This window comes from Leptopilina boulardi, unplaced genomic scaffold, assembly GCF_019393585.1.
Source record: "Leptopilina boulardi isolate dan_hultmark-lab unplaced genomic scaffold, ZJU_Lbou_2.1 LbouV2_195, whole genome shotgun sequence".
In the NCBI taxonomy this organism is placed as follows: Eukaryota; Metazoa; Arthropoda; class Insecta; order Hymenoptera; family Figitidae; genus Leptopilina; species Leptopilina boulardi.
In genome coordinates, this window is record NW_026137746.1 from 1,693,574 (window position 1) to 1,721,184 (window position 27,611).

Below are 27,611 nucleotides of genomic sequence, written 5' to 3' on the forward strand. Positions count from 1 at the left end.
GAATAATAAAGAAAAGTTAATTAATATAATGAAAACAAAATAAACTTTTGTGAATTGTTAAATTGTAAATTTTGCAACACAATTTTTAATTTAATATTTATAATTCGTCCTCCCCCACAGCACACTGAAACTTTCCTGAAAATTTAGTAAATATTTACTAAATTTTCAGTAAAGTTTCAGTGTGCTGTGGGGGCTTATTAAAATAGATATATATATAGAGAATCAAATAATTAATAGAGGCATTAAATTAAACAAAATGACTTTTCACACAATGTCAAAAATTTTTTTATTCTAATTCTAATATCCATATTCTAAAACTTCTAGAAAAAGATAAATTTCTTTTAGTTTGCAATTAAATATTCCTTTTTCTATAAATAAAGTTTAAACATATTTAAAAAATTAAGTATATCATTGCTCGGTTTCAGATATTTCTTCGTTTGTCATTTTCAATTCTTCCAAATTCTCTCCTTCTATTCGTTTGTTTAATGTCATCAGACTTACTGGAGAATTAAAGTCAATTTCCTTTGTGCTTTCAATATTTATTTCCTTTTTGTACTCTCTTTTTGATTTGTACAATGGATTTTCAAATCTTCCACCAGAAGAACAGGGCTCATTGTCATCGACGTTATTTTCCAATTTATCACATCCTGACAGTTGAACGCCTCCTTCAGAAAAATTTTGAAAACGTGCAAACTTATAAGAATTCTCCTTTCCATTACTAGTTTGAACGCCGTCACGAATTGAGAACCAAATTTCTCTAGTTCCTTGAAGTATCCTAAAATTAAAAAAATAATATTTTACCCTTAAAGAAGAAATGTGTTGTTGATTAAAATAATTATTGAGGTGTTTCTAATAAAAAATTTAATATCTTTAACTAATTAATACAGATTGAAGCATTTATTAAATCTCATCACACTGGGGATATATTATACTATTTTACTTATTTATATTTATTTTCTTATCAAATTTGTCCCTGACTTATTTCGGTTCTGAAAAATTAATAAGTTCAAACATGTGGTTGAATGACCGTAAACATAAATGTTTAGATAATTATCACCCACATCACATAAATTTTGAAACAAAAGAAAGAATAGTTATATTGTCCAAATTTAAAGGGACATTGTATTCTTAAATTTAATTATCTAATACAATGATCATGTGCTAACTATAGCAACTGATATGATTGTAATTATGTAATAGAATAATTTAAATTAAATTGATTTTTAAATTTATGATTCCATATACATTTAGAAAAAAATATTTATTTTATTTTCAGAATATTTGTCTCTCATTTACCAAATTAGAGAAAGCTTTTCAATAATTGTTCGATTGTTCTGAATGAAATTAAATCAAGTGCGATTTTTATTAATCAACCAAAATGTTTCCACCTTTTTAATCAAATTCAAAGAATCCGCTTCTTTAATTCCTACTATTAATACTATAAGGTCAAATTCTCCTATTTCCTAAATTAATTAATGTAACATAAATAAACAAATTTGTACTTTCAATTAAAATCTGATTAATCTATAATATATTATAAAATTTACAACATATTAGAATGCTCAAATCTGTCAAGAAATTTATGTAAAATTCATTTATTTCACTAAAAATCATTTAAAATGAATAATTTATTTCCTAAATTAACTAACAATTTGGAGGATAGGAATTCATAATCAATTGAATCTCACACATTGACAAATTCATCTTCTATTGCAATCAATTTGAAATGCATCTTCAAGAGACTTAAGATTTTCTTTTGTTACCACTTAACAGATCAAAATAATAAGGTGGTACTCCGAGTTATCAGTTACCCCTTACATCTTTCACCATTGCTTGACTTTGTAGAATTATTAATTGTAGTAGGTATATATCAAAATAATAATTTCCCTCACAACACAAGGATATTCAGGATATCCCTGGGACGTCCTGGGGATATCCATTTGCTTTTGGCGATTCGGATATCCCTAAGATATCCTCTGGATATCCATGGACATCTCTAAGATATCCCAGGGATATCCAAACTAGTGATGCATGACGATACGAGAATTTCAGTTGTTTTTCTCGGTTTCGCTCGGATTTCGAGAAATCTTTTAATCGAGCATCTCAAATTTTCTTTTGTTTTATAACATTTTTAAACGATCGACATCTCTAAGGAAACCGATCAATATTTAACGAGAAAAGTCATTATGACGTTTTAAATGAAAAGTTAAATTATTATTTAATAAAATTTAAAAAATGGCCAACGAAGCACAGGAAATAATTCCTACTCGAGAGAAGTCAGTAACTAATATTTATAATTAACATTTATTTTATATTTTGTAACAAAAAAAATAATGCAATTAATAATAAATAAAATAAATAATTAGGTTCTATTAAAATATCCATAAAATAATAATTATAATAATTATTATTACTTTCCTAAAAAGTGTAAATAATTAATTGACTTATTTGAAATACAATTTTTCTTTTCATTTAAATAGTGATAAGGTTATTGATGATTCCGAACCAAACACATCGGCAAAAAAAAGAAAAGTTGAAATTTTGAACGCAACTTTTGAATACTGTTTGACATCAGACACAAAGGAAAAATTCGCAAAATGTAAAAAATGTTTGCAACAAAAAGGGACAGAAAAGATAATAAAAATGAAAGACGGCAATACTACGGGTGTCAAGAGACATTTAAGAAATTATCATGAAGATGAATTTCAATTAGCTTTTCCCAACACTGGAAACAATCAAGAAGTACTTATATGCTATTAAATTATAAGTAATTTAATTTAAAACAATCAATTTCTTGATTTTGGTTAGAAAAATAATTTTGAGAATTTGTATTTGTAATTCAAAAAATTTTTAAATTACATTTTTTTAAATTTTAAGCGTATTTAATTGTATGTATCTTGAAACATACCTTATTTTCATAAATATTTTCTATAAATGATAAAAAATATGAAAAAGCACATTACCAATAACAATTCAATAACTTTACTTCTTACTTATTTTTTATTATATTCAAATAGAGCTTTATTATTATCAATTATGATGCTTTAAATATTCAAATTAATTTATTATGATTTTATTAGAAATTTAATCAAACCAAATTAAATGACATGATTGTTGAATGGATTGCGAAGAAATATCTGCCAATAAGTTTTTTCAACGACGAAGCAACTCAAACTTTGTTTAAATATATCAACAAAGATGCCAAATTCCCGTTGAGAACTGAGTTAAAAAGTCTAACGACCGCAAGATTTCAGAGTATGAAAGCAGAACTGAAAAAAGTTTTACAAAAGAATCGATCAAAATTTTCATTTGATTTAGATGGTTGGTCATCAGTTGCTGGCAAGTCTTATTTAGGAATTAACTGTTAGTTTACACAATTTTAAAAATTATATTAATAATTTAAAAATATATTTTTGTTTATTATAAAAAATTAAATATATTTAATTTAAAAAATTGAAATATTTGTTTATAATTTAATTTTGTTAAATTAAAATAAATAATAAATAGTATAATATTAAATAAAAATAATAAAAAAATAATGAAAAAATTTTGTTTAATTAAATATTTTAAAATTTGTATAAGAATAATAACTAATAAACATTGAATTAAACTCATATTACACAATATTTTTTTAATTATAAATAATTCTTGATCAACTGATAATTCATACTTCATTTCAATGAAAATAAACCATTTCATAGGTCATTACATTGATGACAATTGGACAATTCATTCGATTACGTTGGAATTCACTCCTTCTAATGGAGAACACACGGGAAAAAGTATTGCCAAAATTTTCTACGATTGCGTTCAGGATTATGGTTTAATGGAAAAAATCGAAGGCATTACGGTAGACAATGCGTCGAACAATACGACCTTCATCCAGGAATTTCGTTTACTTATGGACAGAAATAGAGTATTTTTTGATTCAGAAAATCAGCATTTTCGGTGTGTTGCGCACATTTCGAATCTAGCTGCTCAGGATTTTTTGGTCGAACTGAATTTACGAAACCCGAATGACGAAGAAGAATTTTTGTTCGATGATGAAGAGACTGATGATGAAAACGAACACTCACAAAACGAAGCGGAAAATGACATCAAATATGAATCTCCGATTAAAAAATTAAGACTTTTATTTAAAAAACTCAAGTTCAGTGAGCAATTGCGTCGCAAGTTAGAATGCTGCTGTATTACGCTCAACGTAAAAATGACAATGCCAAGTTTGGATGTCAAAACCCGATGGAATTCAACGGAATATATGATTGGAAAAGGCTTGAAAATGAAAGAACCTCTTAAATTGTTGTGTTCCAACAATCAGGACTTGCAGGATTTTTTAATCACAGAATCTGAATGGGCTCTCTTGGAAGCTGCACATAAATATTTAAAATATTTTAAAGTGTTATCGGATGCTGTGTGCGGTGATAAGTATGTCACAATTCCGTTAGTCATCATTGGATTCAATTTGCTTCTGGATCAAATTGAAAAAGGGATAAAAAAATTAGATGAACTTGATCGTTGCTTAATTAATGAGAAATTGCGAAACGCTCTTTTTGCGGCAAGAGGAAAATTATTAAAACATTATAATAAATTCAATTGGATTTACTGTGCAATTTTAGTTTTGGATCCAAGGCATAAGGTAGAAACATTCTTCGAAACAGAATGGGGAAAAGAAATGTCCAAAAATTCGATTGAAAAATTTTACGAGATTTTCAGGAAAATCTATTTTATTCCAAAACAGGAAAACAGCAGTAATGAGGAAACTGAAACTTCTCAAATTTCTGATGTTGACTCGGACGATAGTGATGTCAATTTATATTCATTTTATGAAAAAACTAAAAAATCCAAAAGAACAATGCCATCGTCCTCCAGTAGAAAACAGGATAACTGGAAAAAAGAAATTGATGATTACTGTAAAGAAGAGACAGCTGATTCAAAAACGGACATTCTTTTATGGTGGAAACAAAATCAAAATAGATTTCCAGATTTGGCACGGATGGCACGCGATTTACTTGCTATTCAAGCATCATCAGTATCGTCAGAAAGATTATTTTCGCGATCTTCGTTGACTGTAAGAAAACACCGAAATCGTTTAGGAAACGATCTGATTCGAGAACTTATGTGTATTAATAATTGGTCAAATCAAAAAGATTTGAGCGTTTTCTTAAAAACTTTAAATAGTTAATTTAATACTAGCATATCTCGGTTTGAAAAGTTATATTTCTTGTATTAATTCTTCATTCTTTAGATAATAAATTATTATCTTAGAAAAAATTAAACTGAAAATTATTTAAATTGGATTCGCTATGAAAAACATTAAATACTTGAATTAATCAACTTCAAAATAAATTCCTATATTAGTTAATATAAATCAAATAGTCTAATTAAAAAAGTAAACCTTAATTAAGTAAAAATTTGATTTTTCAAAATAAATTCTACTAACAATTTAAAATATTTATAAATATAAATAAATAATTATTAAATTATTAATTTTTAAATTAAATTGAAATTATTAATTTAATCTTTTGAGTATACAAAATTTCAAGACATTTGTCAATATTGTCAACTATCACTTGTGTTAAAAATTATAAAGGTAAGTTGAATATTAATTATGTCATTGATGTATTCTTTACAAATAGTAAAACAATATTTTCTAATAAAATTCTATTTAAAAAACACAATTTAAAAACATTAATTAATAATATAACCATGCTATTTAATTAAACACTGAAAATTTGCTCTAATATAATAGTTATACTTTTTCATTACGAGAATCTCGGTAAAAACTTATGATATATCGGAACAATGAGAATCTCATTTTTGTAAAATAAAATAACCAAACTTCTCGATTGTCAAAACGATAACAAAAGAAGTTTGACGCAAATATCGTATCGTATCGCTCAAATGCATCACTAATCCAAACCGCCGAAAACAAATCGATATCCCCAGGACGTCCCAAGGATATCCTGAATATCCTTTTGTTGTGAGGGTTACTTATCCTTAATTTCTACTACTTTACCTAATCGTTTTCTTAATGAACTTTAGAATATTATAAAATATTGTTTTACACAAAATTTATGTACAAAAATATAGTATTTTCTAAGGTATAATAGTTAAGGGATGTTTAAACAATATCTTCGTTCAATGTTGATAATTAAATGTTAAGATGTTTAGAAGATATAATTCAAAGACATGAAATTACCCACTTTACGGAGAATTACCCATATATATCTTCCTATATTACAAAAAGATATCGCCGCCGCTGTTTCAAGAATTCTTGACCTAGGAGGGGGGAGTCCCCCCTCCTAAATTTTGAGGTTATGTTCGTTTCAAGGCTCTGAATATAGCCGCAAGTCCCCCTCCCTCCTCTCATTTCCCCTCCTCCGCCAAAAATGACCTAAATTTTGAGGTTATGTTTGTTTTAAGACCCTAATAAAACAGTAAGTCCTTCCCCCTTCCCTCATCTCTCTCTGTATTTCCCGCCAAAAATGACATAAATTTTAAGGTTATGTAAATTTCAAGACTTTCAATATAGCCGCAAGTGGAGGTGGAGTTCCCGCCAAAAATGACTTGAATTTAAAGGTTATGTTCGTTTCAAGACTTTTTAATAATTTATTGGTTTTTAGGCAATTTCATTGAAATTAGTTTTAAAAATAATTTCTTAATGTCGATTTTAATTTATTTAATTATTTATTTATTATTAATTTAATTTATTTATTAATTAAAATTTAATAATTTTAATTTTAATAATATTTATTCAGATTTCAATGAATTTGTAATAATAATTCTTTGAAATAGGTGGTTCATTTGAAAAAAGAAGATGAATGGGTCCCTTTTTATAAAAGAAGTTTATGTTTATTTCATGAACATTTTGCTTCCTCATTGCGCAAAGCAAAAGATTTGCTTCCTCTTGGAGGAAGCAATAAATTGGTGGTATATGGACGGTCCCTATAACAAAACTAATTATAATATTAATTAAGTTAATTACTGTAAACAATTATTAAGTTTAATTAATATAATATAAATGAAAAACTTTTTCTACATCCTCTACGAGGTGAAATTTTTTAAAAGATCAGAAGAATAATGGAATTCTTCCTTAAAGATTTATTCTTTAAATTTAAATGAAATCTAAACTTTATATATATACCAATCAGTTTCTTTTGACGTAAGGAATAAGATTATTATATGTATTGCCTTTATTTTAGCTTTGAAACAATTTTTTTATTAAAATCGATTTTTTGAAAAAAAGTAAAAAAAAATTTTTTTTTAGGGGGTACTTTCTAAAATTGTTGGGTTCATTTTGAGATATTAATGTGACAAATGTACATACCGAATTTTAGCCAAATCCGTTAAAACGTATTAACGATATCGTGTTCACAAAAACTTTTTTAACTAAAATATGAATTTTTGAATTTTGAATTTTTTAATTTATTCTTTAAATTTCAATGAAATATAAACTTTATATATACCAATCGATTCGTCTTGATATGAGGAATACGATTTTACTATGTATTGCCTTTAATTTTGCTGTCAATAAATTTTTTCGATTAAAATCGATTTTTTTGAAAAAATGCCAAAAAAAATTTTTTTGTGGGTATTTTCTAAAATCATTGTGTCCATTTTGAGATATTGATGTGACAAATATACGTACCAAATTTTAGCCAAATCCGTTAAAACGTATTAAAGTTATCGTGTTCACAAAAAAATGGATCCACACACACACACACACACATACATACATCCGGACAATTGACCAGGGACTTATATATGACATTTATAAATAGAAAAAAATTTGTTTGGTGCATTTCTAATAATTTCATAATTTGAAGGACTACATAGCTTCCTCCAGAGGAAGCAAAAATGATTAAAACAGGGGGGTTGGCGCGCGAAACGCGCAGGGGGGCGTAGCCCTTCTAGTATATATATATATATATATATATATATATATGTGGGTTTCAAGGGACCGAAAAAATCTGATGGTAAAACAGTTTTTTGAAAAAAGAAAATATAAAAAATTACCGACATAGAAATCTACTTTACCATTAGTCGGTATGATAGATTTCTGCGTCGGTAATTTATAATATTTTCATTTTTCAAAAAATTTCATTACCATCAGTCCGTGAGATACATTTATATGTCGGTAATTTTTTATATTTTCATTTCAAAGAAATTTTCTTTATCATCAGTCGGGAAGATAGATTTATGTATCGGTAATTTTTTATATTTTTATTTTTAAAAAACAGTTTTACCATCAGTCGGCAAAGTAGATTTCTAGGTCGGTAATTTTTTATATGTTAATTTTTTTGACCATCTATGTAATTTATATTAGTAAATAAATCTACTAATTAAAAATTATAATTTCTAAGAGTAAATAATTGTTTGTCGTTGATCTGAGTTGGCACATTCTTTCCCCCAAGCGACGAGATTTAAAAATTTTGGTATTATTTAGATTAAATACAATTTAAATAATTTTAATTAAATTATAAAAATACGATTTGTCACATCATATTTGTGATGAGAATGTTAAAATATTTTTTTCTAATTTATTGAATAAAGTTTGTCGATATATAACTTTATAATTTAACGGACACTTTGTTAACAGTAACAGTAAAAAGTGTTAGTTTATATATATATAATGTACAAATTGCACGTGCAACTTTCAGTAAATTGTGCGAATTCCTTAATTCCACTTCATTTGTCGACGAAACTCCTCGACTTCTCTCTAGTTAAAATAAATTTGAATACAACTTGACACACCTGTTAGCGCTGACGGCACTTCGTTAAGCGAAAATGAATATTTTTCCAACATTTCTCTCCAAACTGGACAAAAATGACAAAGACTATTTTAGCGAAAGTCTCTCTTTTTCTAAAATACATAAAGTTTTCTACTTTAATAAAAATAAACAATGACAAAAATTTCAATATTTTTGAAAATTTTTAAAAAATGTTTTGCAAATTAAATTATTTTTTTATTAATTTTAGATGATAGTAAAATAGTATTTATTGATTTGTTTTTAAAATTAACAGATGAATAAGAATAAATAGAAAAATAAATAAATTAGAATAAAAATAATTTTTTTTAAACAAATTTATAAATTATTTTCAAATGCAATTGTTTTTTTATTCGATTTACTATTAAAATTTTTGTATTTTTACTTTTTTTATTTAAAAACAATGATTCTATGAAATCATTGCAAAAACTAGATGAAATATTCGATAAAAATTTACAAAACTCTTATAGAGTATTATTTATTTGCTAATCAATATTAAAATTAAAACAAATGAACACAGTTTTGTCACTTTGATATAAAAATAGTCTATTTTTGTATTTCTCTTTGCGTATCGTAAATTTTTTTTAATTTTTAATACTTTTTATTTAAATATTTTTTACTTTCTGCTTTTAACGATAAAGTTGCGACATTAAATTTTAATCTGTTTTTTCCGTTGGATTTTATATTCTTGTGCTATATAGTACGGATTTTAATACGCAACATTTTTATCATAGGGATGCTTAGGAAATGAGAAAAAACCGGGAAAACACCAAAAAAAAAATTTTTTTTCATTAAATACTATTTTATATTTTAAAGAATTTCCCAATTTAAATAATTTTAATCTAAAATTGTGATTCTAAAGTTTGATTAAATATTGCAAGAATATATTTTTTTATTTGTGAGGCATTATATTGTGAAACATTGCAGCAATGTTTTTGCAAATATTACATTGGTTTAATGATATCATATCTATAAGAGAGGAATTATAAATTCAGTTAAGTTTTAAAAGAAGAATTCATAAATTATGAGTTTTTTATTATGCGATTATAGATAATTTGCCATGCTCACATAAATTTGAAAGTAAAAGCTACAAAGCAAAGAAGGAATTTCAATTGAAATAGGGGAAGAAGAAATATAGTATCACGTACCTTTAAATCAGCATTTTTTGACGCTGGACTATATAGCTTTATGCATAAAGTGTAAAACTTTCTAGTCTCATCAGCAGAACATTTTTAAAATGAAAAATGAACGTTTACCCTGAAACTATATTTACAAGAGAGGGCTTACGCGAGTCAAAAAGAAATGCAAATGTGGTTCTTGTGAAAAGTATTATTAATTAATTTAGCATTGCTTATTGTTCTCGCAAAATCAAATCTTTATAAAAAAGTAGTAATTTATTAAATATACTGATAATATTTAAAATTTAATATGATGTCTGATTGTTTTTAAATAAGTTATTATATCACCGCGATGTACATATTCATATAAGTAGTTTCGATGTAATTTGTGGCAGGATTCAATTATTCTGGCAAATTATTTCGAATATCAAAAAAAAATGTTTTACAACTGAATCTGTTGGAACAAATACCAAAACGATTAAGGAGTTATACCTAGTCACGATTTTCAAAAAATCGATATTTTTTGCAGCTTCTCAAAGTATAGGGAGACTCAGTACGGTTAAGCCACCTTTACGATTGGGCTAGTACTGCGTTTAGAGCCCTTTCACATTAGCGCCATCTACCTTTGCATGCAAATACTTACTAGCGATGGTAATAAACTTTTTCACGTCACTTTTAGAAAGTCTCAATGAAATGCGCAATTTGTACAGACGTGTTTTGTAAAAGTACGCTGAAGATTAAAAGGAAAACTTGTTTGTGATGTCCGGAAAATTGAATTGAATAAAAGAAGAAGATACAAACAATAAAGTTAATTGACCAAGTTTGTTCGTTAGAGTGTTCATTAAAAATATGGTGCCTTATTTGATGTTTGTATCATGCGTTTTTTGTCTGTGTAATAAAAAAGTAAAACGACGTGATAGTGATGGTTGGGCCAATAAATGTAGTATTGGTTGCGGGCCACTTAAAATTTTGCAATTATGATACGTCCTGACATCATAAATTCATAATTTGACGTAGCAATGTGTCAAAAACGTCATTTATCATTAGGAAAAAAGATTTACGTTTTAGAAACGTTCCTAAAACGATTCATGGCGTCTTATTTCGAGTCTACTGCAATAACGCATTATAAACGTTTCGTGTTCTGAAAACGTTTTGGGGACGTTTATTAATTTAAATGAGATTTTTTTTTAAATTTGTACCCCCTCCCCTTTTGTGAGATTTTTTGGGACCCCTCTCTTGAGACGCTTTTAATACTTTATTTTGGCATAAATGAAATGTTTTAGGAACATTTCTTTAAAGTGAATCAATGGATTTTATAGGAAAAATTGAAATATTATTAATTTTTGTCAATTTGCTTGACGTAGTACATGCATAAATTTTATTGCGCGAAAAATACTATTTTAACAAATGCTAGTTCACATAGACGGTGGCGCCTTCAATTAGGGTAAAATTTGTTGCAGGCAAATATTATACAGATATAGGGATGAAAATAGTACTATGTTTCTTCTGTGGCGGGCCATTTTTAATCATTTTCCTTTATATAACATTGATTTTGTACAGTCGTCTAACCGTGAAGTCCTGGTCCGACCGTAACGACAAAATTTATTTTTTTGAAATGCCTATAACTTTTACACTTTTGATCCAATCATTTTCTGTTGTTCAAAGAAAATGTTGCACTTAAAAAGATTTTTTCAAGCATACGTGAGAAAATCCGAAATTCAGTTTAGAACGGAAGTTATGGTCACAAGTCAAAACGTGGCCCAAACGAAAAGAAAGAACGTAAATCGGACTTATAGATCTCTGAGAAAACGGCGCATGAGAACACCACAGAGGGAAGAATGCTTCGAAAACAACATCAGATTGAAGTTCTTGAAGCTGCAACTGGAATAGAAGACTCACTATATGGTCCTGGAATAGATAATTCAATGTAAATTAAAAAAAAAATTCTACTCAATGTAAATTGTTTGCAAAACTTTAAACTCGTTTTTTAAGTCTGTGGCCACAATATCTAAAAAAGCGCTGATCCGATTTGCCTCAAATTTTATAATTAATTAATTAGACGTACAAACTAATAGAGGAGGAGGGGTACGTTAAAAAACGTACAAACTAAATAAATTTCATATTTCTTTTTAAATGAAAATTAAATTTCTCGCATATTAATTTATATCAATTTATTAAAATATTTCGAAATCCCACAGAATGAGAAATTGACAGGAACTGATAATCAATTCAATTACATTCACTATCAATAAAATTGTACTAATTTCGAATAAACACTTTATGAAAGCATGTGATTGTTTCATCAACAAAATTTCACTCACTGATATTTTGACATTTGCGACCTACGACAGTTGGCAACACCACATCAGTGACGTCAGCGCGTAGACGTCAGCTTCAACGTTCACGTATAAACTCTGGTATTAGTAAGCCAATGTAGAACCAGCTTTATAGGTTTAAATGGGCAGTGCAGATTTTAGTAGTAGTATACATTTCAGTGGTCAGCGTAGGCAGAAGTGGGCAGAAGATTAACATAGATTGATTTGAGATTTTGTGGAGAAGTCTAAAATATCATGAGGAACGGCTTTTGCAAGGGCTTTTGTGTGTGAAAATTGTGATATTTTGTTGAAATAATTATTACAAAAATAATTGGAAATTAATGGAATATATACGAAAAGTGACGTAACACTTAATCACATTTTCTAAATAAATTTCCAAGTATTTTTTACAAATTATTTCAATAAAATATTAACAATCACGCATATCATATTCCTTTCTCATTATACGCGGTAAGAAGGCTAGAATTGAAAAATTTAATTCGGAAAATTCCCTCTTTTTTGTAATTCCACGCATAGAATATAAATTTATAAGTTTGTATATTCATTTTAATTTATTTTTCACAAAATGTGAAATGGTATAAAATGGGATTAAAACTGTGCTAATTTTTAAAATGGGATTACAATATATACAATCACATATAGCCTAACCTAAAACGAATACGCAACCCAAATATCGCTCGCATTTAGATTAAAATGAATGATTTGAACTGTTTTTATATACTAAGTAGCAAAAAATTTCACCACTTGTGAGAAGCCGTTTAAAATGAAATAAATAATTTAAAAGGTTAAGCAACAAAAACGATAACATTCGGACAAATGGATTTTTAATTAAATTTCCTCCAACGTTTCGATATCACACTGATTTCCTCTTCAGGGATTCTAGTAATACAAAATTATAAAGAATTAAAAACAACATACAAAAATACACAGAAATTAAATTAATATGAGACGAAAACTATTACAAACTTCAAAAAACAAAAATACAAAAGGTAGTCAGAGTATTGAATAAATAAATAAAAATATATACATACAAAATTATACAAGAACAATTAACAAAAATATAAATCAATAAATAAAATAATAAACAAAATACAAGTTACCAAATAAAAACGATGAAAACAATTATCAGTCAGTCATTCTCACAATCGTCAAAAATCGATAAAAATGGAATCAACAAAAAAACACCCATACGATAAGGAAATAGTATCTGGAGTCAGAATTAAAATTCAATTAAATATTAAAAATGAATAAAATTGAGAATTAATTGAAGGAATAGTTTTATTCTTAGATTAGTAAATGATAAAAATAAAAATGATTAAAATATTAATAATAAATTAAAAAGTCATAAAGACAATAATTAATAATAAAAAAAAACTTACACACAAAAATAATCCATTCTTTAAGAAAAACAAAAACACAATTGTCACAAAAATAAATAAATAAATTAACAAATAATTAAATAAGACATGGCAAATTTTAAAAGTTGTGTCTCTTCTGCTTTTACTGTTACTTAATGACTATTGTAAAGAAGATATAGTATTTTGAGTTCAGTCATAATTGTACCTTCATAAATGTCACAACTTTTAAATTTTGCCATGTCTTATTTAATTATTTGTTAATTAATTAATTTATTTTTTTATTTATTTTTGTAACAGTTGTGTTTTTGTTTATAGAAAGTTGCCACTTTTTACCGAACACAGAGGCAAATTGTTTGGGTTACACACTGTTAAATCAAAAATAATGGTAACCCTCACAGCGCCGAAACTTTCCTTAAGATTTCCTAAATATTTATTTGAAATGTTCGAAATATTTTATTGCAAAGTTTAGTGAAAATTGTGTAAAGATTTAAATGTCTCGATTAAATAAATGTTCAGGAAAGTTTCGCGCTAAACATTTATTCAAGTGGGACATTTAAATCTTTACAAAATTTTCACTAAACATTCAAATTAAATATTCCAAACATTTCAAATAAATCTTTAGGAATCCCTGTAGGCAAAAAACCATGTTCGTTCTAAAAACGTTTTAAGAAGGTTTTTAGAACGTTTCATGTCCACCAAATAATGTTCTGAAACATTATTTGAACATCCATGTTCTTAAAATGTTCCAGAACATTATTTGGCAGACATGAAACGTTCTAAGAACGTCCTTAAAACGTTTTTAGAACGAACATGGTTTTTTGCCCACATGGATGTTTCGGTGTTGTGGAGGCAAATTTTAAATGTTTTACATTAACTGAAAATCTAAGATTATCAAATAATATAAATTTTAACAAATGGCTGTTAGATGTAGGAAATGGAGAATTTAATAATATTTATATATATATATATATATATATATATATGATGAAGTATAATCATGCAACAAAGTTACCAAATGAAATAATTTTTAATGAAGACATAATTACTGAAATTTATAGAAATGTTATAGATTCCAATGAAGGTGATTTACATGAAAAAGTAATAGTAGCTCCACAAAATAATGATGTATTTAAATTAAATAACGAAATTCTTGAAAGATTTGTGAAGTTAAGGAATATTCAAGTGTGGATTCATGTGGAAAAATTGAAGATATTGACACCTTAAATACAATAGTACCAAGTGAAGTTTTAAAAAGATTAACTGCAAATGAACTTTCACTTCATAAGTTGCAATTAAAAATTGGAAAAATTGTAATACTTTTAAGAAATTTTAATTTAGAATGGAGACTCTGTCAGTGTCGGTCGTTCTTGAACTTAATATGTATAATAAGGAAGATATTAGAGAAATTGAAAATCGACATAAATTTTTGATAAATGAAGTTCAAAAAAAGTTCTTAAAAAAAAAGTTAAAACAGAATTTGGTAATTAAAAATTTTTAAGAAATTAGAATTAAAAGTCATTTATACAATTTTCTATATTAATTTTCTTCCTTAAAAAAAACAAGTGCGAATAGACGATATTTAAAGTTGAAAGCTTCTTGTTAGATTCGTAAGTTTATCGTGTCATTTGAACTAACTTTATTCCACTATTTGTGAAAAGGGTGAGTACGAAAATAAATTGTTAAAATGTCGGCGAACTGGACTAATTAAATATAACAACCAGTGTTTTTTCAGCGCTCGCTTCAGAAGTGTAAACTTCGTCACTATAAACCCGGGGGTTTTTGCAAGGACGAGGGTTATGATGAGTATATACCGCGGATGCAATGTTCAAAGGAAGAAATAGGCAAAGTGAGAAGAAATTACTAACACAAGCAAACAAAATTTGAAATGGTAAATGAGACCGAGCTGAGTGCCATTGCAAATTAAATTACTCTGCAACTGACACTAAACACACCACTTTCTATCCTATCTTTCCAATCATTTTCTTGCTCGCAAAGTTTCTCCTGTCTTTTACGTTCTATTTCTTAATAAAAGTAAAAACATTTTAGATAACTTCAATTAATTGCTATTTGAAGTACTTTAATTAGTTTGTTCAAGTCTTAATAGACGTTTTTATTTTTGGATTTGCTTATTTTTTTTTAAATTGTTTAACATAAATGCGGTATTATATTTTATATAATAATTAAACATAATAAATTTTGTTTTTATTTCATATAAAAATATATCCAAGCAACGTATAGTATTTATAATACGACAAAGCGCTGAATTGAAAATTTAATTATATTAATTAATTTTAATTAAATTTTTGATTCAGCGCTTGGTCATAATACAAATTCTACGTTGCTTGGTACCGTTTATTTTTATATGAAAGTACTGAACTATTTTCTTACTGGTGAAGCAGTAAGCTTTGTTTTAAGTTGTTTATTTAAATAAATTTGATTGTCAATCTTGAGAGCGAACGATTTCGACCAAAATTGGATATCTCAAAAAGTTCTTTACCGATTTTGTTCAAACCTTTTTTGCCCATAAAAAATGTAAAAAAAAATAATTTTTGTGGTGAAAATGGGAGAATTCCCAACGTATTATGAAAATTAGACTTTAAAACTGAAAAATTGATGATTTTTTGATTTTTAGCCGCACGTCTGAAGCCTATACAGTTTAACGGATTCACTTGAAACTTACAAATAATATTAATTAGGTTATAATATCGATATATATTTCAGAGAATTTCAATACACTCAAAAAATTTTTAAATTTTCAATTTTTTATGAACAAAAATTTTTTGATTGATTTTTAGCTTGATCTGGAGTTCATAATTCTTGATCGATTCGTATGAAACTTACCAATAATTATATATATATAATAATAAATTTTTGAAATTTTCAATTTTTTACGGTCAAAAATTGATTTTTTTTATAATTAGACACACCTGGGGGTCAATTACGTAACTTTTTTCGGATCCCACTTTCAAAATTCCATATTTCAGATTCCACATTCCGAAGTTCACTTTCAAAATTCTGGATTCCACATTTCACATTCCGTATTTTGGATCCTACATTCCGGATTCCACATTCTATTATCCTATATTCCGGATTCTACTTTTTTACATTCCGTATTCCGAATTTAACATTTCAGATTCCACTTTCAAAATTTCGGATTCCACAACCCACATTCTGAAAGTGGATTCCCGAATACGGAATGTGGAGTATAATATTCGGAATACGGAATTTTTAAAGTGGAATCCAGAATGCGGAATACGGAATGTGTAAAGTTGGATCCGGGATGTGGAAATTGGAATATGGATTCCAAAATGTAGAATGCGAAATGTGAAAAGTGGAATACGGAATGTGGGATCCGGAATACGGAATTTTGAAAGTGGAATTAATGTAGGATTAATAGAGTTAATAATTATCCAAATAATTAATTGAAATAAATTTTTTTATTATGAAAAATTTCTATCGTAGGTGCAGTTATGAAAACTTGGTGTAAATTATTTTTATACCTATTCTACTGCAAGTGGATTAACGAAAAATTAACGAAGGATATAAATATTAAAAAATAAAAATTATTATTAAATAAAAATAATTTACACCAAGTTTTCATAACTGCACCTACGATAGAAATTTTTCTTAATCAAAAAATTTATTTCAATTAATTATTTGAATAATTATTAACTTTATTTCATATATATATAGACCAAAACTATTCTTTTTTTCTACATTTCACGCATATTTTAAAATTATAATTTGTATAATTTCCCATTTTTAAATTTAATTATTTATATTAAAAAAATTAATTAAAACTTAACATAATCCTAAAAGCTAACTTTCATTTCACGAATTGTTTCAATGGTTAAGATAATTTTTGCTTGGCGTAACTTTTTTGCATTGAAGATGTTTTTGTTGGTTTTTGTTTTCAGTCCTTAGTTATAAATATATATACATTTTTTCCTAATTGTGATGTGAAAAAATTTTTTGTAAATAACTAAAAAAAAAAATACTTACTGAACATAAGAATATCCATTGTAGAGAAATATAATAATGAGAGAAATAAGGGCAAAGATGAGTCCACCAAATATAGGTCCGAGGACGCTAGCAAGTCGATTTACATTTACAGGTCCACCAGAATTTTCCGTGTATAATATTTGAACACCCTCTTCTGAATTTGTAAAAAAAAAAAGAATTTTTTTTATTATTTTTAATTAGTGATGCACAAGACGATAGGGAAATTATAATTACGAGAAAAATTATCGTCCTTTTTGACACTATTATCGTTCGGATCGTTAAAAGGTTCGACTATCTGTCGATCAATGTTTTTTTTTTTAAATAAATTCAAGTTTCCGATGAAACAAATATCATTTGTTAATTCCTGTTGGTTAATTTTGCAACATAATTGTGGTAGATTTGTGTAAACTGCATTAAATTAATATGAATTTTTCATTACGATGAATAATTAATTATCAATGAACTGAATTTATTATTAATATTTGAAAATGTATAACGAAATACAATAAATTATTATGTATATGTTAATGAATGAGAATTTTTAAAATTTTTAAATTACTGTATTTAACTTTTAATTCAAATAAATAATTTTGTATTTAGATTGTCCATTACATTCTATTATTTTCCAAAATAACTAAAATTTGATTTATTCCCTTAATTAAACATGAAATTATAAAATATTTACTTAAATTATAAATTTTGATTATAGTGTAAATTATTTTTACTGCTTTTAAAAGGAATTTTTTCTTGTATATATATATATATTCTTCAATTTAAATTCATATTGTTATAGTACCTATCAAATAGTGTTTCAAAGTTCTTAAGGCTTCTAGGCTGCTTACTCCAGTATATTGGCCTTTTTCTGCTATAAGAATTTCTAAACCACCTTCCCACGTCGTTCTCATGTACCAGGAAATTGAAGCGTGATATGATTTCAGTGCTTCATTTGTAAGTCGACTGAGTAGGCGGGTATAAACAATACTCGAAAATGATAAACGTGCGCCACAATAATGACAACAATGCCCTTCCACCTTTTTAAAGAATAAATATTAATTGTTTAAAAATTTAAATACTGACATTATTTTTCGGTGTTCAAATTTTTTTGAACACACTACTTTAAAAGTATATCAAATTGATATCAAAAATATCAAATTGATATTTGACATGAAAATGTTTAAATGTCTACTGCAGAAATATCATTGTTTCAAACTATGTTTGTTCAATTCGTTGATAGATAATTTGACAATTCTGTAAGCAATAAAATTTCGAAATATTAGATTCATAAATATCCTGACAACTTTTTGTATAAGATTCCAAGATCGACTTTGGTTATTTGATACAAAAGGATTTGTAAGCGAATATATATAAAATTTTTGTTATATATTTATGTGTCTCCAACAATATTCATTCGTTTCTTAAAAAAACATTTTATAAATTATTAAAATACCCAAATTTTTTTATTCAACTACTTTTATACATTTTTGCATAGAATTTGGTTGCACTAATCCGATCCCAGGCTAATCCGGCACCTCTTGAAATCCGACAACGACCGTGTTAAGAGGGAGGCGGAGGTAGAAGAAAAGCTTCAATTAATTGTACACCAAGAGTCTGTTCACTCTCGAGTAAAGTCGTTAAACTTGCTAGTATTTATTTATACTTGAATTCTAATCTAATGCTTTGTTTTGATTTAATGAGAAAAGTTTTGTGAATGTAAATTATTTTGACTATATATGAAAAATAAATTATCATATAAAAATTAAATAACATTGTTGGTACTCTTTCATTTAAAAAAAATAGTATTTCAGTTCGTCTTGATTGTTTTTGTGAATCTACCGAATAAATCATTTAATGTATAGAAAGAGATTTAGTAGTTTAATAAGAAATATATATGTATATGCAACCTATGTTATACCTAAGTATATGTGTTTCATCATGCTCTGCATATTCATTAAAGTTTACCTACACCAAGAAACTTTCTGTGCGAATATATGTAATAAGTGTATAACAAAGTTTATGACTCTAGCGTTTCATATTAGGCAAATTCTTGACTTTAGGTTATTAAATAATCTTCATATGAAATGTATGTAGCTATTCTAACATTCAAATAACAAATAAAATTGGTACAATATTTTTAAAAAATTAACTAATTTATAGAATGGAACTTGAAAAATGGTCAGATTCAGTAATATGTAAAGAAATGTTAAATTTGTTTTTTAACATAGTTACAATTTCTTCTAACTCTTATATGTTAGATGGAAGCGCTATTTTCTACACTATTTCGGAAATTCAATTCAATTGCTTTCATAACTGCTAATCGTAAAGACGCATAATTAAATTACTACAGTGATTGTCTTTTCTTTTGGATTAACTGAAAATCCACTGTAAGTTTAGTTAATAATTTCTATTCATTATAGTTTCATTTCCAAAATTTTTATCTAGGGAGTCAGGTAAAATTTCAAAAACTACAGTCAATGGTAATCAATTCTTTTAAGGAATTGAATACGTAAGAACTAAATTTTGCAAATATTTTAACGTAAACCAACCTTTAAAGCGTTTTCACAGTTTGGATTTCCACATCTTGGTCTTTGTATATCACAAACTTCTTCGAAATAATCAATTTGTTTTCCCTCTTGGCATAAGCAACGTTCACATCCAATTGAGTTACTGAAACTGATAAGAAATAATTCACAAGTAAAGAAAACTATAAAATTTTATTATCATATGCACAGTAAGCCAGAATGCATCCAAAAGTGGCCAAAAGTCGACATTAGAATTTAGAATTTTAAATCTAATAATCTAAATCTATAGTATTTTATGTAACTTTTTGTAAAATATTATAGTTATTTGTTAAATATTATTGCGGTGATCGTATGTTTGTTAGAAAATTTAAAGGAAACTGTCCTCTTAAATAATCATTAATTTTTTTTAAAATTATTATTTTTCTGACTTTTAAATTTTATTTCTTTTAAATGACATGTATTATGTTGAAAAATAATAATATTAAATTAAAATTACTCTATATTGTAAAAAATAAAACACATTTAACATCGAAAAATGTTAATTTTTTTGAAATGCATTTGCTATTGTTTGTTAGTTCTCCTTACTTCCGCAAAATATAAAGGTCGCCCTAAATGTAGAATCTCTTCTTAATTAAATGTACTTTCAATTATAAAGTTGCCCATTTTTTAATTTGGTGGAGTTATATACAAAATAAGGTGAAAATTTTTTCCTTGAAAATCATTTTTTACAAAGACATATTTTGGTTCACGTATATACATCGATACTCATTGGTTTTATAATTATCCTTCTTTTGTTTTTATTTCTCCCCGCACATATAGAAACCTCACATTTTATTGTACATTCTCTATTTTAAACAATTAATAAAAGTGTTACAGAAGCACATTTTGAATTATATGAAAATTATCTAATTTTTAATTTTTTTTAGTTATTTTTTTAGATTTCCCGCGTACACCTTTTATAAAGGCTTTTACGCATTCTATTCCTCACGTTTAAAATTTTTTAATTTTGTTATTTATAATTTAAAGAAGGGGGGGGACTTACATAATAAAACACCACGAGGGGTCTAAAATCGTACTACTACCTCCTCATGGTAGACCCTGGAAACTACAGATTATGTAGGCAAACCGCAGACGTTTTAATTATAAATAAAACGCGTTTCATGATTATCTAACAATTTTTTTAAAAAATCATCAACCATATTAGGTTTGAAATTTTAAATTTCGTAAATCTGACCTTAGATACGTAATCAGCGACCCCGAAAACCCCTAGACATCGAGTTTCATAATTATTTAAAAGGTTTTTTCAAATTTCATCCGCCATATTGGTTCTGCCATTTTGAATTTCGTGTATCTGACCTCAGATTCGTTATCAGCGACCTCGAAAACCCCTAAATACCAAGTTTCATATAAATTTGTTGAAATCTTGAATTATGTCCGCTTGTGGATGCTTTCTGGCCCACTGTGATATGTAAAGAAAGTCCAGACTGTATTGGGATCAGAAATCACGCGATACTGACCCACCCCTGAGCCTTCTTGTGACAACCATCTTCGTTTTTTATCTCTTTCTTTTGTATATGTTAGAGAAACACGGAATGAAAACATGGCCACCACAACAAGGCTCTCACCAGATGGCGTATAGGTTTGCTTTTCTCCCATCTACTCAGCCTTTCTCCTACGCACCCTCAGTTTTCTTGTGTGTATCAAATTGATACAAGAATTAAGATCAACTAATGCAACATTTTGATTCGATATAAGGTATCAAATTGATCGAAATATTTGGATCATTTTCAAGAAATGATCCACAATATAGGATCATTTTTTGATACCTGAATGGGTATCAAAGTATAACTATGTCATGGCTGGCATGCTCTTATTGACAAGTTTATTAATTAATTTATTCACTGCACTGAATATTCAGATATTGAAAATACTTTTATTATGAATTTTAAGAAAGAGAGAAGCGAAAACTTATAAATTACGAGCAATTAATTAAGAAAAAACTGTATTTCGAAATAAAATGAAATACACTAACCTTTATTTATGTTTATCACATAAGATTTAAGTTAAGTTCACAATCACAATACTTGAAAATTTTTAATTATTTTTATGGTTCAAATAATTATCAATAATTTATTTATTATAAATGAACAAAATTTAAGCAATGCACGCTTGATAAATATTTCTAATGCGTTGTCAATTAATGCAATTAATAATTTCCTATTACACAATATCATAATCGACATATATGACATTTGTAAACAAACAGGGTTGGGAAACAAGAGCCCAAAATATGTTCGTCCAAAGCAGAGTTGGGTAGGATTGAAATTCGCATTGGACGAATATATTTTGGGCTCTTGTTTCCCAACCCTGTTTGTTTAGAAATGTCATATATGTCGATTATGATATTGGGTAATAGGAAATTATTAATTGCATTAATTGACAACGCATTAGAAATATTTATCAAGCGTGCATTACTTAAATTTTGTTCATTTATAATAAATAAATTATTGATAATTATTTGAACCATAAAAATAATTAAAAATTTTCAAGTGTTGTGATTGTGAACTTAACTTAAATCTTATGTGATAAACATAAATAAAGGTTAGTGTATTTCATTTTATTTCGAAATAAATTTTTTCTCATTTAATTGCTCACAATTTATAAGTTTTCGCTTCTCTCTTTCTTAAAATTCATAATAAAAGTATTTTTAATATCTGAATATTCAGTGCAGTGAATAAATTAATTAATAAACTTGTCAATAAGAGCATGCCAGCCATGACAGTTATACTTTGATACCAATTCAGGTATCAGAAAATGATCCCATATTCTGAATCATTTCTTGAAAATGATTCAAATATTTGGATCAATTTGATACCTTATATCGAATCAAAACGTTGCATTCCAAAATGATACCATCAAGTTTAAAGTGGCCCTAAAGGACGGTACTTTTCGTAATTGTTTGATTCTATAAACCAATTAGAATTTTCTAACTCATCAAATAATTTATTTATTGAAAATAAATCCAACAATCTCATAGACCAATTACAGGATTATCATAATACAAATAGTAAATTAATTATAATAATCGATCATCTGCTCTAATAAAGGTAAAAGAAAATTAAAAAAAAACACATTTACTTATAACTAAGACATCATATCTTTGAAAAAAAAAGAAATGCACCTAATTTTAGAATGTAAAATAAAAGACTTACCGAACAGTTTTTTTCTTATTTGAAAATTCTCTATCGTTTAAATGATAATTCCATTCAGATAATGAAATTTCTTTGCTGTTTAATAGAACGCCTTTGACTTTAACTGTTTGCATAGGTAAATGAATATTAAAAACTCGATTTTCAGATGGTAAAACAATCATATCCATTTGACAAGGAACTCTCTCTAAATGTGGTACTGCTTCAGATGTTGAATTCCAATTTTGTGGATCAGCCCAAAAAAATGGTCCTTCTTTAGACCATGTTCCAATTTTTTCATTTTTTCCCACCTTATCAACTATCTGAATTTAATTAAAAAACAAAATTTTATATGTTTGAGAAAAGTTTTTATTGGAAAAGTAATTGTAGAGTAAAAAAATCGTTAGGAAAGTTATTTTGAGAAAAGTGTCCCCCTATACCATTTGCTGCCTAACCTGTAATTGGAAATATTTAATTTGAGAAAAATTTAATTAATTTCTTGACTTTTTCTTGACAGAAGAGTAAGAATTTTTGAAAAGTGCCACCTAAAACTGAAAAAATTTATTTTTTGTTGAAATATTATTTTTCTTATAGTATTTTATATGCAAAATCACCATCTAAAACGATTTTGAAAAAAAAAATTTATTGTTAACAATTTAATATTTCTGACTTTCTTTAAAAAAATTAATTTTAAAGAAATTTATCGATCGATTTAAATGATTGAAACGACATTCTACTTGTCTTCAATCATAGTTTTAATGATATTTTTTTGTGCAAAAATATTGATAAAATTGTTTATTTATAAACAAATAGTAAAAAATCATGAACAATGAGGAGAAATTAATTTGTGAATAAAGATCTACACTTGTGTTGAATTATCCTGAATTATCTTGAATTACATGAATTATCTGAAGTAATATGAATTATCATAAATTACCTTGTATTATCTGAAGTAACGTGAATTATCATGAATTATCTTGAATTAATTTGAATTATCTCGAATTACTATAAATTATTTTAAATTAATTTAAAGTATATGAATTATCTTAAATTATCTGAAGTATCGTGAATTATCATTAATTATCATGAATTACTTTGAATTATTTTAAATTACTATGAATTATCTCGAATTAACTTGAAATATATGAATTATTCTAAATTATCTGAATTTTTATTGATCATTGAATTATTTTGAATTACGTTGAACTAACTTGATGTATATGAATTATCCTGAATTATCTGAAGTAACGTGAATTATCATGAATTACCTTGAATTACTCTGAATTGTTTTGAATTATCTTGAATTACTATGCATTATTTTGAATTAATTTAAAGTATATGAATTATCCTGAATTATCTGAAGTATCGTGAATTATCATGAATTACTTATTGAATTACTTTAAATTATCTCGAATTAACTTGAAGTATATGAATTATTCTGAATTATTTGATTTTGTAATGAATTACCTAAAATTACTTTTAATTATCTTGAATTAACTTGAATTATATGAATTATCCTTAATTATTTGAAGTACCGGGAATTATCATGAATTAACTTGAATTACTTAGAATTATTTTGAATTATAACTTGAAATATATAAATTATCTTGAATCATCTGAATTATAATGAATTACCTTGAATTATCTCGAATTATATGAATTATCTGGAATTAACTTGAAGTATATGAATTATCTGAAGTATCGTAAATTTTCATGGATTATCATTAATTGAATTTTTATTGATCATTGAATTATTTTGAATTACGTTGAATTAACTTGAAGTATATGAATTATGCAGAATTATCTGAAGTATCATGAATTACTTTAAATTATCTCGAATTAACTTGAAGTATATGAATTATCCTGAATTATCATGAATTACTTTGAATTAATTTGAAGTATATATGAAATTATGAATTATTAATATTAATCGATTTCCATAAACAAAATAGCACTAAACATTTCGTTGAAATGTTCATTCGACTTTCCGCTCCTAACATTTAACGATTATGTAATTTACATGTTCAGTCAACTTTCGCTCTAAACATTTAGTTATGGCATTTAATATTCAAACAATCTTTTCTGAATTGTGCGATTCAATATTCCTAAGTTAACGTTTAAATCTTCAATGAATCTTCAGTGTTGTGTGGGAAGAGATCGGAATAGAAAATGGGAAACGTGGGGGAAGTTTGAATTCTTTTCATTCAATCTACAAGGGTTGTAACGGCGGCGGTGATTGATTCATCAAGTGGTAAATGGTAGTTTTTAAATAAAGAAATCTCCCTATCCCTACGTCGGTCCGTTTTGCAGTGGTCTTAGCGGAATCTCCCCGGAAATATCTGATTTTATTTTAATATTCTTCATGGAATAAGTTTTGTTTGTAGTAGATCACGCAGATATAGTTTTATCGTTGATTTCAGGATACACTGCGCAGGAAGCATTAATAATCGCTAGTTCGAAATCTGAATCAATTCTCTGGGGATTGCAATAGTGGATTCCGTACGATGAAGCCAAAGAAGTAATGTATGTTGGATACAGCATTGTATTGATAACTTTCTTTGGAAGATAGGAGAGCATACACGAAAGGGAAGACAATGACGCTGGGTTCATTTCCTCAATCGTTGATCTTTACATACTTGCCGATAACGGTGATCAGCACCGTAAAAAATGAAGGCAAAACCTTAACCTTAAACCTTAATACATATATATAATATATTATCTTCTCAACAATCATAACAGAAAAAGGATTGGTTTGCTAATGTGTTTTTTTTTTGTAACAGTCAGACAGTTAATTGATATTAAAATACTTCGAATTTCCATTTTTAACAACACAGATATAATTTAGAAAAAAAATCCGAAGAATAATAAAATAATAAAACTAGGGAAATTTTGAAGTTTGATAAATAAATGATTGAATTGTTTTTTTTTAAGTACGTACAGGCATTTTTACTTACTTTAATTTTGATATTAGAAGTAATTTAAATTTTTACAGGCAAAAGTGTAATCGGCCGTTCGAATTGAGGCAGTTCTTTTCGGGCGAATAAGCGTATTAATTAATCAATGGCTCTCTCATTACTACGGCTTCGCCAGAACTCATATATGTGGTGTCAATTTAAATTATTACATTCTCATTATAATGAGAAGGTATTACAATTTGGGCGATTTTTTTTTTTTAAACTTCTACCTCAATTTAGTTTTTGTCTAGAATGTCTTAAAAATTAACTTCCTTTAAATTCTTGTAACAGAACCTACACAACATTGAAAATTAAACATTAACTTGGGAATATTGAATCGCAAAGTTCAGAAAATATTGTTTTACTCGAATGTAAAGGTATATTACTAGAGTAGTTTTTTGTCCCAAAAAAATTTTCAATTAAGATAAAAAGTAATTATTTACGTATAAATATAATTCTCGTCAAAATCGATTATCAGATATCAACAGCGAATTTTCTACTTTTTTCCCTCCTTTTTCCGTATTTTCTTCTTGTATATAAAAATAAAATTCTAATTAATTATACACAATGAAATAAAAAAAAATATATATATTAACAATAAAATACAAGAACATAAAAAAAAAAATTTATATCTATTTAGATGAAAAAAAAGAGATTTACCTGAAGTTTACCATTTTTTGGCAAAATTAAAGCACCATCTGCAGGTAAATTTATTGTCGACATTCGTAAATCACCCTCAGGCGGTAGTCCAGCGACATGTCTCATTTCCAAGGGGAAAATAATATGACTATCCCAATCGGGAATACGTCCCTCTATCCAATTATTTTCACTATTCCATTCTTGATTTGGTAACCAATGTTTATTTAATCCCAACGAAAAGTTATTCAAACTCATATAGAAAATAATTAAAAAAAAATTCATTTTATTAAAAAGAAATGTCAATTCGTGAGGGGGGATTTGAAAAAAGTTTCAAATTAAATTAATATATCAGTTATTATGTTGTAAAAAAAAAAGAATCACGATTTACTTTTATTAGAAAATAATTGGTTAAACTCAAACACACACACAATCAGTTATATAAATCAATTTTCACTATCCAGTTTATTGAAGTAAAGGAAAATTCAATTAAGTCCAATCACTACGCCTGTGGTTCATTATATTAGAAAAAATGACAAAATTCAACGAGAGATACATTTAATCCGGATTTAAGGGGGGCGTTTCACCGCTTATTGTGGTGGGAGTAATGCGGTATGTGTTTATAGAGATTATGTGCATTTAAGGAATTAAGGTGATACTACGCAATGTAGACTTAAACTACTTCATATTAATTAAATTTTCTCTCTATGGGCTTTTGATTATAATAAAAAA

The 27,611-nt window shown here is 26.7% G+C and overlaps 1 protein-coding gene across 1 annotated transcript; it reads right to left on the reverse strand.

Annotated features, from left to right (window-relative positions):
• Positions 1-261: 261 nt before the first annotated feature.
• On the reverse strand, positions 262-27,406 carry LOC127278077 (protein amnionless). Its single transcript, XM_051299607.1, has 6 exons — positions 26,904-27,406; positions 23,314-23,612; positions 20,126-20,252; positions 18,379-18,613; positions 17,583-17,736; positions 262-775 (listed from the first exon to the last, which is right to left on the reverse strand). Exons 1-6 carry the CDS (start codon positions 27,162-27,164, stop codon positions 409-411), a joined length of 1,443 nt encoding a protein of 480 aa, XP_051155564.1. The 5' UTR covers positions 27,165-27,406; the 3' UTR covers positions 262-408.
• Positions 27,407-27,611: the final 205 nt, after the last annotated feature.

Coding starts and splice junctions, on each gene's coding strand:
- LOC127278077 (XM_051299607.1), bottom strand. CDS start 27,164: ATGAATTTTTTTTTAATTATTTTCTATATGAGTTTGAATAACTTTTCG. Junction 20,253..23,313: donor AATAAGAAAAAAACTGTTCG/GTAAGTCTTTTA, acceptor ATTTCTTATCAG/TTTCAGTAACTCAATTGGAT. Junction 776..17,582: donor AATGGATATTCTTATGTTCA/GTAAGTATTTTT, acceptor TTTTAATTTTAG/GATACTTCAAGGAACTAGAG.